Below are 14,718 nucleotides of genomic sequence, written 5' to 3' on the forward strand. Positions count from 1 at the left end.
CACTTATATCACCTTGCCAAGCCACAGTTATTTTTAAAAGAAGATTTTTTTTCCATCAAGCCCCAGGAAGTACTTTATTTAAAAGGGAAAAAAAATCTGAGGCTTCTTACTATACATATAAGATTTTTCATCTGTTTCCTATAATATGAACTGAGCATCAAGACTGGGGTATAAAATTAGAACAGATCAAATTTCATTTAAAAAAAATATATATATGTAATGATTTTATATTACACTGGGTATATTTTTAAATTTTATGCTAGATTTAAGTTTCAGTTTATCCCTAAATATAAATTATGAGGTTAGATTTCTAAAATTGCCCAGTTTGGGATATATTACGTTTCACTTCCTTTTTGGGCCCATTAATGCTGCTGTTTGTAATTCTGCCTTTGCTTGTAATATAACAGAGAATAGGAGTAAATCTGGCCTCCAGAACAAAAGGCCAGTCAGTGGCTGGTTTTTATGGCAGACTAAGTAATACTAATAAAGCCAGTGATTTGAGAGAAAGGAATATATGATACCTAAATGTTTTTAGTATTATCTGACACACATGTTTCTTAACTTAGAGATACCCTCAGCTTCTCCAGCTCTCAGAAGTAACTGAGTAAACTCAGTTAGTTTCTCCCAGAGGTGCTTGCCTGCATCTTCCCTGTACAGCTGAGGCTTCTGCAGGGGAGTAAGAGCCTGTGGGGAGAGCAGAGGAGGTGACTCTCTGAGCCTGCTCCAGGCTGTTGTCATGTCCAGCCATCACCTGCCCTTTTTCTTCCTTTGAATGAGGACAGCTGAAAGCTGCATCTTTCTAGAAGGAGCTCTTGACAGGCCTACTGGCCCAATTTTGCTTCCTGTCATCTGTTGGCTCCTGGCTCTGAATGGTGTGCTGCAGCATAGTGTGATGTGGTTATCCCTATTTCTCACATCACTGGTGTCCTACCATGCTAGGCTGAAACTCCCTGGAACAGAGGCATCCACGCCAGCCCCTGTGATCTGCTTTCCTCCCTCCTCCAGCCTTTGGTAGCTTTTGATGAAGTCCTCAAGTAGGTCAGTGGCTCTGGCAGTGTAGACTCACTAACATTTAGGTACCAGGCTTAGTTAAGATAGGTATCACCACTTAGTTCTGCCTTGACAAGGCTCTGATATTTCAGAACCCTTTGCAGCCCTTCAGGCCAATCTGAGTTTCAGTGCCAAGGCTGACAATGATCCTCTTTGTTAGTGTTCTAGATAATAAGAAATAAAATGCTTTGTCTTAGAGGTGATTTGTATTTGCTTTCTTTTGTGATTGTCCTGTTCCTGTTTGTGAGCTGGGTCTTCCAAATGGAGGAAAGTAGTTTACAGCAGTGATTGAACTACTTTTTTTCTTCTTTCTCTATGTTTTAATCTTTCATCCTTCTGTGCAGTTTAGATGATAAAGGTAAATTATTACTGAGTGAAGATACAGCTGGAAGCAACCCAAATAGATAAAAAAAAATAGTGACACCTAATAGTCTTCTGATTTTTGGATTTTGTCTCAAGTGTTTTTCTGCCTTAAGGGACAAAAAATAACAACTAGCTCTGCAGATAAGATCGCTGCTGCTTTTAGCTCTCTAGCTCATTTGGCAGATGATTTATAAAAGGATATTTACTTCACAGTAATCTCTTTCATAGAAAAATTCATGTCTCAAACATATTTTACTAATCCTTCCTTGGCAGAGAAGAAAAGTATATTGTAGTCCAATCCACAATATAAATCTTTCTAACTGACATGATGCAGAAGAATTTTCAAGTTCTTACTCATAAACTGTCTCTGTTATCACATGGTAAAACAAAATTTTGTTTTAAAATTTTTTAAAAAAAATTTTTAAAACCTTGTTAAATGTTTTCTGAATATTTAAAAAAATAGTTGCAGACATTCACTCTTCTCTAGAATATTTGGCAGTAGTATTCACCCCAGGCTATGGAGGACTTCAAGGAAGTAGGAGGAATTAGTTAAGAATGATGTTTTTATTGTTTAAGGTTTGTTGACAGGAAAAATCAAATAAATCTTGATTTAAGAAAGACAGAAATACAAAATGATGAAGGTTATTTAATTTTAATTAACTCCAGGATCAGACTTGTTTTTTACACTAATGGGCTGAAAATACTTACTAGAGTGGCAACAGCTGTGACACCAAATACTGAAAATCCAGTAAAACTTCTTTAGGAGTTTTGCAGCATGAACTGGTACTCCATAGTTATTTAAATTGTAACTATGCTTGGAATTTGCAGAGCAGTAATTTACTGTCTCTTTCAGTAATTTCAAATGATTGATTCTACTGATGTGCTTTGTGTTTATCCATTACCGAAACAATTGAAATAGAGAGAATTGTATAAACAGCATGTGTATCTTTTAAGAAGTGAGACCTCAGCTTTCTGGCTTGAACCTAGGAGTCAAAAATTGCATGATTTGGATTGTAGCTCTGGTTTGTTATGGTTATTTTTCCATGAATATTTCAATTTTCTAGTTTGTTAACTTAGAAATAATAGTAATGTCTGTTCACTTTTCATAGTATTTTAAGATCTGAAGACTACAGAAACCAAATAAAATCCTAAATGTACTTTCAATAACATTGAAATGAATGAAATTACTTAAGCATAAAGTTACATTTGTAAAACTTTATACATTATTACATAAATTCTAATACTTTTTTCCCAATTTAAATATGTAATTGTAAATACTTAAAGATACTGAGGTAATTTTAAAGGATGAGAATATATTATTTGGGTTATAGCTGAAAACAATGTTATCATAGTTATTGACAATTAGTCCTATTTATGAAAAATTAAAGTATTTGCTTTCTTAGCAAAATTCGTAGTCAGACCAATTTAGAACTTGGAAAATTGCCTAACCCTTTTATGAGAACTAGCATTTGCATTGCTAACAGTCTCATAATAATCTTTTCTTTTGGGGAAATGAAGGTGTTTTATAAGAAGGAAGTAGGAGCTGGCACAGCTGTAAAAGATACTCCAGAGATTGAAAGAGTAAAGAAAAATCAACAGAATATTAGTTCGGTAAGTGCTATTAACATAAATTATTCTAAATAAAATTTAATTTAAATAAATATTTTAACTAAATATTTGAGGAAAGTGCTTTGTCTCTCAGGAGTGAGAAATATGAGGTGCATTTCCCCATATGGCAGACTGAACAACAATTGTATTTGCAGGTTAGAAAAATACCATGTGACAAAAAAGAAAATCTATCATGTTCTGTTAGAGACTGCATGTATTGCATAGGACTTGATACACTTCCAGATGAGAAAAACTATGTCCAGACCTATGTGAAAAGGTGGACAGTGGATCTTCTTTATGTTCTGGGGACAAGTTGATCTGTGGATCTGATGAGAATAGTGCTGAATTGATGTTGTTATCTAAGGATGCCAAATGTCTTTGGCACTTTAGTAGGCAAATCAAAATAAATTATCAAAATGAATGTTTTCTACAAATAATACATTATCTTCTGATAAATATGTGGCAAAACTTGGAAAAAAACCTGAAAAGTGACTGCCAAGCAGCAGAGCCCTTGTAACTGTCTTGTTCATTTCCTTGTTATATTTGGTGGGGACTCCTCTGGGGCATTTTTTATGTTTATGATATAAAAATAATGTATAGACATGATACTATGTTGTGTTTAAGTATTAGTTAAAATATGAGTTAGGGTCTCTAGACACCTATTCTCATAGAATTTTGTTGTTTAGCGAATAGTGTTAAACACCTAATTTCCCACCAAAGTAAGGTCAGTAGAGAATTTCCAAAAAATTTTGAAAAGCTCATATTTTCCTTAAAATGTTTTTTCTATTCTATCCATCACTATTCATCTTGTCATTTTGAGTCACAGTGCAAGCTATCATGTGTCCTAAATCCTGAAATAATTGGATATTGAACAGTTGAAACCTGCTTGTTGGGAAGCTGTTGATTTTCTTGATTTGAGGGTGAGGGTTTTTTTGTTTCTTTGTTTGGTTTTTTTGTTGTTATTTTGCTTTTAAATTTCCAATTACCACAGACATTTATTTCAAGAGTAGTCACATGGAAAGGAGAAGTCTTATTCTAACACTTTTTCACAATACATTTCAAAGTGAAATGCAAAAAATAGTGTACACTGTTCTTGCTGTTTTAGAAATCCTGAATAGTGGTGAAGAGGAAAAATGAAAGGTTGAACTGTATGCTAGTAAACACATTCGAGCAAAAACCCACCAAGGGAAGTACAAAATGCATTAGTGGTGTAGTGGTACTATGTAAATAACATGGCCTTTACCTTGCTAGTCTTTGTGTAGAGTTAATGTTTTACAAAAAGGTATTTTATTACATGTAGTGTACTTGAAATTACTTTAGTCATGTATAATATTTATTAGAGGTGTAACATGCCAAATTTAAAGGCAATGTACAAGAGTGTTTCAAATTACATGTCAGTGAGAGGGAAATTATATTGTGCAGTAAGAGGGAAATTGTATTGTGTAATTTACAGGAGTCCCAAAGGAAGGGTAAATTATACCAATTTTGAATCCATTAGATTTAAATGTTTTACACATATTTTTGAATTTAGCCAGAAGAACTTGAGACAGCCTTAAAACTATTTTCTGGGCTAAACAAAACTACTATGTGGAATGTGAAGCAAATTTGCAGTGAAACAAACACCAGGGCACCAAAATAACACATGCAGTACAACCAACCACACATAAAAGTCCATTGAATCACGTTCTGAAAGTGATCAAATTCTTCCAGATTACATATGTAAGAGGAAAACATAAGAATGGTGTTTTCAAAGCCTAAAATATAAGGTGGTGACAGCCAAGGAGGTTGAGCTCATCTCACCTGTTGTGATGATTGGTTTGGAAGAAACCAAGATCTCACAGAACTTTCAAAGCAAGCCACAGACGCATGGACTGTAGCTGAATCTGCACTGAGAAGCTATAAATAACTAAAGACATTTAAAAACTTGTTTATATTGTGGGGCAGGCAGGATTGGACACAGCACTGGGAAGAAGAAGTGCTTTGGGAGAATCTATTTGTGTTTTCATTAATGTGAAATCTGTGAGGAAACTCTGGTGGTATGTAAGTCAATACCACAAAGCTGGGGGGGTCTTATTAAAATTCAAGTAACAGACATTTTGAAGCATTTTAAGGATGAGTAGCACTGCCAATTTTTAAACTTACCTAACAGTCTCTGTTAAAAGACCCTTTTTTCTAGTGCTGTAGTGTTTTTGCCAGTCCTAAACTGTCTGGACTGTAATTTTCCATTCCTACTCTGTACTTTGGACTGGTTTGGTTTTATTTATTTATAAATTTCAGTCAAAGCAGCTTCCAAGTATGAGCTTACAGGAAAACAAGTTGTTTTGTCTGTGCTATGAAATTGGGCATTCTCCAGAAGTACTGTGTCTTGAGAAGAGAGTTGAAAATTTGATGTTAGGAAAAAAGCAGTAAATATCTGACAGCACCTGCAAAAGCTTCAACAATCCAGACGACTATATCCTCACCTGTGTGTCACACGTGTTTTTAAAGAACTTAAATGAGACTTTGAAGCCATCTACCCTTTTAGGAACACCTAAAAGGCTTGGTTTCTGAAATGGACTGGTAGAATCCATAGCAAGTTAATAGTAAGACCAAGTCATTTTCAAAGTGGTGTGGATCTCCAAGTAGTGTATGCAGCATCCCAGTTATGGTGAAAATATCCACAATCCCGCGTGATGTATATTCCCACTGCAAGAGTTTTAGTACACTAGAATTGTTATAAGTGCTCTCTGCTCATGTTATCAAATAAGGTACATCAGAGAGCCTAGCAGACTGTTTTAGAAATTAAGTATAACTGTTGCTTTTCAGGCCGATGATGTTAGTAGATGTGGTCTAGTAGTGCAGTATGTGTAAGGGTGATAGTATAAAGTGATAGATGTGTTTTAGTGCCTGTCTCTCGCTTCTTTAAATTGATAATATTTTTAATATCTGTTGTGCAGATTAAATACAAGGAGGAAATTCGACATGCAACAGCTATTTCTGATCCACCTGAACTAAGGAGAGTTAAAGAAAACCAGAAGAATATTAGCAATGTGTGCCTCATTTTCATTTCTTGCACACTTCTCTCTGCTGTATTAAATGTTATTAATGTGTCTTGGTGAATATATCTGTGGTGTTTGTGCTACTTTCTGTTTGTCCACAAAGACCAATTTAATCAGTTAATTGTAAAATGATAATTCCTTAGCCTGCACTTTGATTCATAAGAATGAAAGTGAAGTATTTCTGTTGAAATAACAATTGTCTGTGTTTGAAATAGAAGAACTGCCAGAGGGTGAGTACTATGTATTGTGTGGGAAGATGGGATTGATTATTAAGGAATGGTACTTTCCATCCAAATGCAAATGCAATGTGCTCTTTAGTGATGTCTAGCACACTTTATGTATTTCTATTACTTGGAAATCTCTGTTATAATATCTTCTGACATGTTTGTAGGTTCAGTACAAAGAACAGCTCTGCAAAGCTACACCTGTGAGTGTCACCCCTGAGATGGAAAGAGTCAAGAGGAATCAAGAGAATGTCAGCATGGGAAGTTGCTATCTTTGAATACTTTGTATAATTTTTGGGTGTAGAAGATGAATACAAAGTTCTGTTTTCTGAAGTAGTGCCTTTCCTTTAGTCTGGGGAAAACCAATGTATTGTAATGTGTTCGAATTCAAGTAATGGAATTACTTGAAAATCTTCTCTTAGGAAGCAATTGTGACAAGGCTTTGCTTTGTTTGAGATGTTATTATCTTCCTTGGATATTTGCAGAAGATCTTGACCTTTTTTTTTTTTTTTTTTTTTTAAACAGAGTATCTCTTTCCAGTTTTATTTTTCTTTGCTTTGAGAAAAATTAGCAACAGTTGTGCTCAAACTTCTGCTCTCTTACCTGTCTCCTTCTGGTTCCCCAGTAACCTCTCTGTCAGAATTTAGTATTTAATGGCTGAGATAACCATTTGCAGGGACACAGAGAAGAAGACAAGGACTGGAGCATGCTACTGCCTTCCTGCATTGATGAAGTTGTACCCTATTGAAGAGTCCATGAGAGACCAGGCACTCTCCTCACTGAGAGCTGCCATCAGCAGCTGTGGGTCATGGGTCCACAAATAGCTGCAGTGTTTCCCGAGGGTGCTTTCTGTTGCATTTGCCAAAATAATTTTTAGTCACAATTTTCAAGAATTCTGTCCTTCTAACTCAACTTCTGGATTACTGCTGATATATCTGGCTTTCCTAAAATGTATTCTGTTCAAAAACTGCTTTCCTCTTTTTCAAACAATCTCTATAGTATTTCTACTCAAACTGTTGTTTACTCTTCATCATTTTTTGTGTTGTGAAAACTTCACTGGAAAGTTTAAATTCTTTTCAAGTCACTGGAATAGCTTTGAGTGAAGATTCTTTAACTTCAGCCATTTCTAGAAACATTAATTCTTGAATAGTCATTTTACCTTCATAAATGTTAATTTACAGGTCTAATCCATTTAAAAGATTACCACAGTTTTAGTAAGACATTAATTTTTCAATTGGAATACATTGATGTGGACAGAACAAAATTGTGTTGTGCTGGAAGACAGTTGCTTAAGCAATAACTGCCTTACTGCCACAGTGCACTGCAGAATTATGAGCATAATGTATCTGCGCAGTTAACCTTATCACTTAAACCCAAGAGCTTGCTTTTGTATGGAAGCATTTATTTTGCATAAAAATATATTAATGGTATGAATTTGTTGCCAGAATCGGTTACTAAATATTTACCACATCTGACACCCCAGCATGTGGGGCTAGAATTAATGTTAGATTGCTTAGTCTGTCAATTCCACATCCTGTCCTGATCTGCTTTAGATCCTGATCTAGCTTTGGATGTGCATTTGGTTAATGCATTGTGTTTGGTTACAAAGTGATGAAGGGGATATTCCTAGAGTACGTTTAAATAAATGCATAGTGAAATTAGGCTGGATTCAATTGGCAATTGTCTGATGTACTGCACCCTCTGTGTTTAATCACCTTTGAATGTGTAATATATAAAATTTAGAACATAGATGGAGACCTTATAGAATTTCTGTGCCTTGACAAATATGTATTTACAGTGGACCTTCCTGAAATTCAGTTTTTCATGTGCTTTGCTTGCCTTTACTGCATTATATGTGGCTTAACCCTATTCCAAATATGAGTTATTTCTCTGTAGAGCCAAGGACCAGTCTGGTAAATGCCAAGATATTGTGTGCATATGTGGGTATATATCCACAGAAATGCATTAATAAACAGCCTGTATGTAAAAAAAAGTCATGTTACCTTTCAAAAATCAAGTTTTATAAACTTTAATAAACTTCAGATGCATTTTAGCTTTTCAGTTGTTTCCTGGATGACCTTTGAAGTCATGCATTTTTATATAAAACAAAGATATATTGCTATATCTGAAATAGTATGAATATATATTTCCTATTTAAATAATAGGTTCACTACAGAGAGCAGCCTGGCAAAGCTACTGCTGTGAGTGTCACTCCTGAGATAGAGAGAGTCAGGAAGAATCAAGATAATATCAGCTCGGCAAGTTGTTTGAATCTTTTTGTCATTCAGATTTTTCAGTCACTGTAGAAATATAAACATAGATATGCTTTTCCTTTTACAATTGCTATGTCAAAGAAATCTAACTACATAATTCACTGATGAGATATTGGTTTTATTCTTTGAGGACATGGACTGCATATATGTGCAACAAACATATTCAGGGTTGTCTGGTTATTTTTGCAAAAAAAAGTAAGTGGTTGGGTTGGTGTCAGTATTTTTCGAGGAGAAAGTCAGTAGAGGTTAGGGTTACCATTCTTTGCAGTAAAGAAAAAAAGGAAATTAGAATTTAACCTCAGTGCAAATATTTGGGTTTTTTTTTTGTGATTCAAAGCATGGGAAGTGTCCATTCCATTCTGTGACATGCCACCTCTGTTAGAGTTGAGTAGTTCTAAATACTAGCAGTTCCACTGCTAAATACTAAAGAGTAAGATAATATCTATTTCTTGGCTTTTATGGTAATAAAATGTAATTGCTACTAAGGTAGTGTAAGAAGCAGGAGATAATTCTATTGAGGACCAAGGAAGAAGTGCAAAAAGCCTGATGAAGTAAAGGATAAGACCAGTTATATTGCAGTCCGTCCTCAAGACTGAAACAACATCTGTGGCAAAGTCACTGCAGATGGTAAATAGAAGACCTTTCATGCAGAATCACTGTGGCAGAAGAGAATTACAAGTGGTGAACACTTGAGAACTGAGTGTAGGAGTGAAAAGTAGGTTGGATTTGTCAGGGAATATGTCCAAGGACAAAGGAATGGAATCTGACTTTATAACTGCATATATCTTAATCATGTTCTTAAAATGCTCATGAATATTTACCAAAGTCAATTATTTTTGAGGTGTGTAGTTGAAAGTAAGAGGAAAATGTCACAACAGTTCTAGTCTTCAAATATTTTTTTAATTTGTGAAAATTTAATGTGTTTCACCAAGTGACTCAGGTTGTTGCTGTTTTACAGGAATAAATACTTTTCTATGTTAATGAGAAAGATAAAAATCAACCTATGTTGACTGTAATTATTCTGTCCAGAAAATGCCTTATATTCAAAAGCATATGTAGCTGAATGTATTTTGTAAGAGAATTTACTGTTTAATTAAGAAGGCTTTGAAGAATATGCAGTACCATATATTTTTGTTTCTCATATATTACTTCAAACTTACCTATGAAACACAGACATCTAAATATATATTTTCATGGGTGTGCTTTCTTAGCCAATATATAATCTTAAGGAGGGTTAGACAGTTTCAATACATGTTTTTTCTCATCACAAATGCATGTTGAAATAGATTTGCATAACTTATATGAAAAGTAATACTTGGAGTGTGAAGACACAGGTAAATCTAAAATATTAAATAACACAGTACACAGGTTATGGTGTGATGTAGGGGCTAAGAGAGGCCACTGGTAGAAGAATTCAACACGACAGAAAAAAAACTGTTAGAATACTCACTCCTGAACCAATAAGTAGGATCAGCTACTTTCACTATTTTAGAATTTTGAGTAGTTTTTTTTTTCTTATTTTTAACAGATAATTAACCTTATATCTTTACTAGTCTGTAAAATGCCACAAAATAAGCTAATCAGGAGAAATGTGGTGTAAGAGATTCAGTATTTACTGATGCACTAAACCCAGAACACAAACATTTGTTTAGGATACAAAATATTCAGATTCTTCCCAACCATGTTGCTTTGTGCTGCTAGTAAAGACTGGCTATTGAATGGGAGTTATAAGCCTTCCAAAATATTAATCCTCTTGTAAGACTTGAATTCCCTGGGTTTCTCAGGTAATCCCAATCCCACAGACTCTGTGTCTGTCTTGGTAATAGGAAGGTAGTTTATCATCAGCCATACAAACATGTTTTAAGGATGTTCTAAGTCACAGTGGTGTTTTCTTAGTATTTATGTTATTTTTCAGTTCATAAATGAATGATTTCACTTATGTCACAAATTTCAGCTTTTAAATCAATACTTTATTTTGAGTAAGTGATTGATGGAATAAATGTGCCTTTTGGCCTTACCAATATACAAGGTCAGCTGTATCCTCACTGTGAAATAATTTACTGCCACATGAGTGTAAAGAAAGAAGAGAACTGTTAGGCACTGTGGTTTGGAAAGGTACTGTTGCATGGTGTGATTCTCACCATCCTTCCTACTGTAAACAAAAAAATTCACCTGTGCTGTTGTTGCTGTTTTGCAGGTGAAGTACAGCAGTGATCAGAGGCAGATGAAAGGTAGACGTAGTGTGCTTCTAGACACACCTGAGCTAAGGCATGTCAAAGAAACACAAAACAACATCTCAATGGTAGGGTACTTTCTTCCTGTGACTAGAGCGTTCTAAGGAATGGCACTTGACTTTCACTGGATTTTGCCTTCCATTAATATAGGTAACTAATGAAACTCTCTCCTCAGGTATGGAAGGAATATTTTCTTCTTACGCCTGTAGAGGGAGTGTTTGCTAACTGCATAGGAGTGTCATGAACATTTTCAAAATACTAATAAAAAGTTTTCTAACAGTTAAATGTCCGTTCTTTTGGCTTTTTTTCTTTAAAAATGTACACACATTATTTGAGCATCACAATTTCACTGGACTAGGTGACACACTTCACCTTGTGCCTGTGCATGTTCCTGGTTTCTGCGTGACATTGGTTCTTGGAATGAGTTGTTTTGTGTGCATCAGCTTGTGTGAGAATGTTTGTCAATTTAATTAATGGATGATTAAGTTATTTATAATGTAATATGCATAAGCAGCAGTACTACCTTTATAACTCTTACTAATACTGGGGTTTTGTTCCAACACTTGGTGCTGTAACACTTTCTACTCTAATGTCCTTTTTTCTATTATTTTCTTTTAAAGCAGGCAGTTTAGAATAACTTATTCTTTCTAAAAGCCTATTTTTAAATCCAGCTGACATATGATAAAACAAAAGAGCAAAATATGCATTTTGTATGATACTGTGCAAGTAGTCAAAATTATCAGGGGATGAAAATGCTTGAGTGTCGCACTACGACACGAAATAACTCACGCACTCACACTAAGATCAAAAGAGCAAAAGTAACTCTTATTTTTGACTTTGCAATATATAGAATTCCAAAAGTGACAGTGGATTGGAAGATAAAATTGCCACCTCTCTAACTACACTGGTCAAACTAACAGTCTATCAATTCTCTCCTCCCACAAAAAAGAATGCAAAACAATCATTATTTACATGATCAGTGTGTGAGAACTCCAGTAGAACTATGTAAACATCAGAAGGCTTAGAAAACTTTTAAAAGAACTTTAAAACTTTTGAAAGAACAGGGCAACACTTGAATTCTTTAGAACTACTACTGCTGGAATATTTTTAGTGACAGATATATTTGTCTGCATCAATAGACAGCTATCCTGTCTTAGAGAAGAAGGGAATGGACTAGGTGACCTCCTGAGTGAAGGTCTGTTTCATGTTCTGTGTGATAGTAAGATGATGCTTTGCTGCTTAAGCTAGTGCCTAATTAAATGTCAATGGAAAAGAAATGCAAAATTGATAGTAAAATATCAGGAAAACTAGTTAAGGTGATAGAAAATACTTGGCTGGCCACCCAGCCTGTCTCATGTGTATAACAATTCTGTTATGGTGCCAAGTCAAAGTGTATGAGTGCCTCATAAACCAAACATATATGTATTCCTGCACAGAATAACCATTTGCTGTCAATTGCAACCTGGGGAAAAATGTAATTCTGCTTGTTTTCCTAGGTAAAATATCATGAAGATTTTGAGAAGACAAAGGGCAGAGGTTTCACCCCAGTGGTAGATGATCCTATAACAGAGCGTGTACGAAAAAACACCCAAATTGTGAGTGATGCCGCATATAAAGGTGTGCATCCACATATTGTTGAAATGGATAGAAGACCTGGAATAATTGTTGGTAAGCTGTTAAATACTGTTGTTATTGAAGGCATGGTGGGGAAGATAAAAACCCCTGTTTTTGCTCTCCAGATTCCATTTTCTCTCTTTTTTCACCATGAAACTTCTGGTTGAACTACAGGTTCCATGTCAACTTCTAGAGAAGTCATAATGGGAATGAATGGGAGATATATTGTCATTTGCTCTGTAATTTAAAAAAAAAATATATGGATAGTTTTTACTATTACTTTACATTTTAATTTTGACTCTAAAAGGAATGTCAGAATATCTACAATCTTAATTTTACACAGAAGAAAGATGATTAAAACTGATTCTGCAAGCTATCAATGTTTAAATTTTGCAGGCCAATTTGAAATTTCTCCTTCTGTCAGTCAGTAATTTCTTCAGAATTGCACATATCTATTTACGTTGTGTTTCACAATTTCACACAGCTTTAAAAATATCTCAGGCTGTAATTCATTACTAACTCTTTAGATTGCTGGTAAGCCAGCTACCAGTGTTGAGAAGTGATGTTCTGAAAGATGGTCCAAGATAAGGATGAGTGTTCAAGGGATAGAATATAGATTAGATTTATATGTAAAGTCAAGGTATTGCATAAAGGTATTATTTGGCATAACCATAATGAGCTCTTTTTAAAATTGAAGTGGATATTTGAAATTGCTGAAAAGTCAGCAAGTCTACTATGGCATACGAAGCAGTAATCCTTTTTTTTTTCTTCTCATTTCTTTTTGTTTTGGTGTGTCCCATTTCTGTTTTTGTGTGCTTTGCAGCCATGTAGACTCCAGAGGATCTGCATACAAAAAAAACATACTGAGATAGCACTCTGAAATTCTTCATATATAGTGATAACAGTGAGGCTGACTAAGTTTGCATCACAAAACCCCGAGAAATTGCAGGTGAAATGGACTAACTTGTCGGTCACATAGGCCATCCTCCTGCCTAAAGCAAGGTTAACTATGTTATTCCTGGCAGATACTTTTTCAGTCTGTTCCTTAAAGTCTCCAAATAAGTCTCCCCCACATAACGAAGTATATTTCTTTCCTTTTTTTTGCCATCCTTTATGTGTCTGTAGCTATGGTAGCCTTATATGAAAAGAGGTTTCCCAAAAGTATGTGTTAAGAGAGCTCTGCCTGGGGCAGGTGCTGATGATCTTCCATCACTGCTCACTTTCCTAGTTGTGGTGCAGCCAAAGAAAAAGAAAAATGCTTCTGTAAAATTGCAGTGTGAGATTCAGTTTGCAATTTGCTCTTTAGTGTATGCTACAAGTCTCCTGCTCTCTGCTGCATTGCATGTGTGCTGTAGCCCTGTGTAAGAGCCATGTGTGCAATCCCATGTTCAGCAACTGAAGCCTTGCTAGCACAAGCAGATTGGAATGAAGGACATCTCTGAGATAGATTAATGAGCTGTAAGAACTGAAATATATAGTATTATTTATCACCTAAAAATACTCCAGTATCAAAACATGGAAATTCTTAATTTCCCATGCCTGCCAAACAGCAAAAATTGTACAACTATATAAAGGAAAAAGGCCATGACTATTTCAGCTAATGCTTTTTTTTGGAATAAAATTGCAATTATAATATCTACTTGTTTAAAAAGAAGCAGAGCTCCCTGCTCGTGAAATGTCCTTGGCAGCTCAAAAAAAAATCTGCAAACTGAAAAACGTACTTAGGACTCTCGTGAGTATTTTTTGTAGCCGTAAATTGTTCAGCCAGTTAGGAAAAGTGTGTCAGAATCCCTCTGGTTGATTTTTAATGTGTTATTGGCGAAGCTAGAGCTACTCTTTGAAATGCCTGATTACTAAAATTAATGACGCTGCTCTGGCAAATAGGCACTAGTTTTAACCCTACTAAGCCATTCTAAACCCATCAAGATAAATTGATGTTGGTGAGCTTTGGATCTGTTACTAAAGAGAAACCACAATTCTCACATGAATATAAGGATATTTTACCTTGGCAAAAGGTACCAGGGATTAAAATTGATTTGTGTTATATATTGCCAAGATTCTATGTATGTTATTTCAGATTACAGAGATGGATAAAATCAATACAAATCAATGACTCTTGCACTGGTGCTGCCATGAAGCCGTACTTATAGTTTCACTTACTAAGGCATGATCAAGCAGGACAAGCTGGGTGTTCACCAATTCCCCTTCCCCTTCTCATGCCCATCAGTACTTTATGTAGGTGCATAATTTATCTCCATTAGGACTAACACATAGTCTATCAAAAGATTTTGCATTGGCTTTAATTTATCTTGGC

The 14,718-nt window shown here is 35.1% G+C and overlaps 1 protein-coding gene across 1 annotated transcript in view; it reads left to right on the top strand.

Moving 5' to 3' along the window:
- The window catches only part of LOC128794411 (nebulette-like), a 91,077-nt gene that overhangs the window by 45,596 nt on the left and 30,763 nt on the right, over positions 1 to 14,718 (top strand). The window contains 6 exon segments of the mRNA XM_053954237.1: positions 2,932 to 3,024; positions 5,958 to 6,050; positions 6,451 to 6,542; positions 8,448 to 8,541; positions 10,754 to 10,858; positions 12,287 to 12,458. Coding sequence (XP_053810212.1) covers positions 2,932 to 3,024; positions 5,958 to 6,050; positions 6,451 to 6,542; positions 8,448 to 8,541; positions 10,754 to 10,858; positions 12,287 to 12,458 — 649 coding nt within the window.

This window comes from Vidua chalybeata, chromosome 1 (assembly GCF_026979565.1).
Source record: "Vidua chalybeata isolate OUT-0048 chromosome 1, bVidCha1 merged haplotype, whole genome shotgun sequence".
NCBI lineage: Eukaryota > Metazoa > Chordata > Aves > Passeriformes > Viduidae > Vidua > Vidua chalybeata.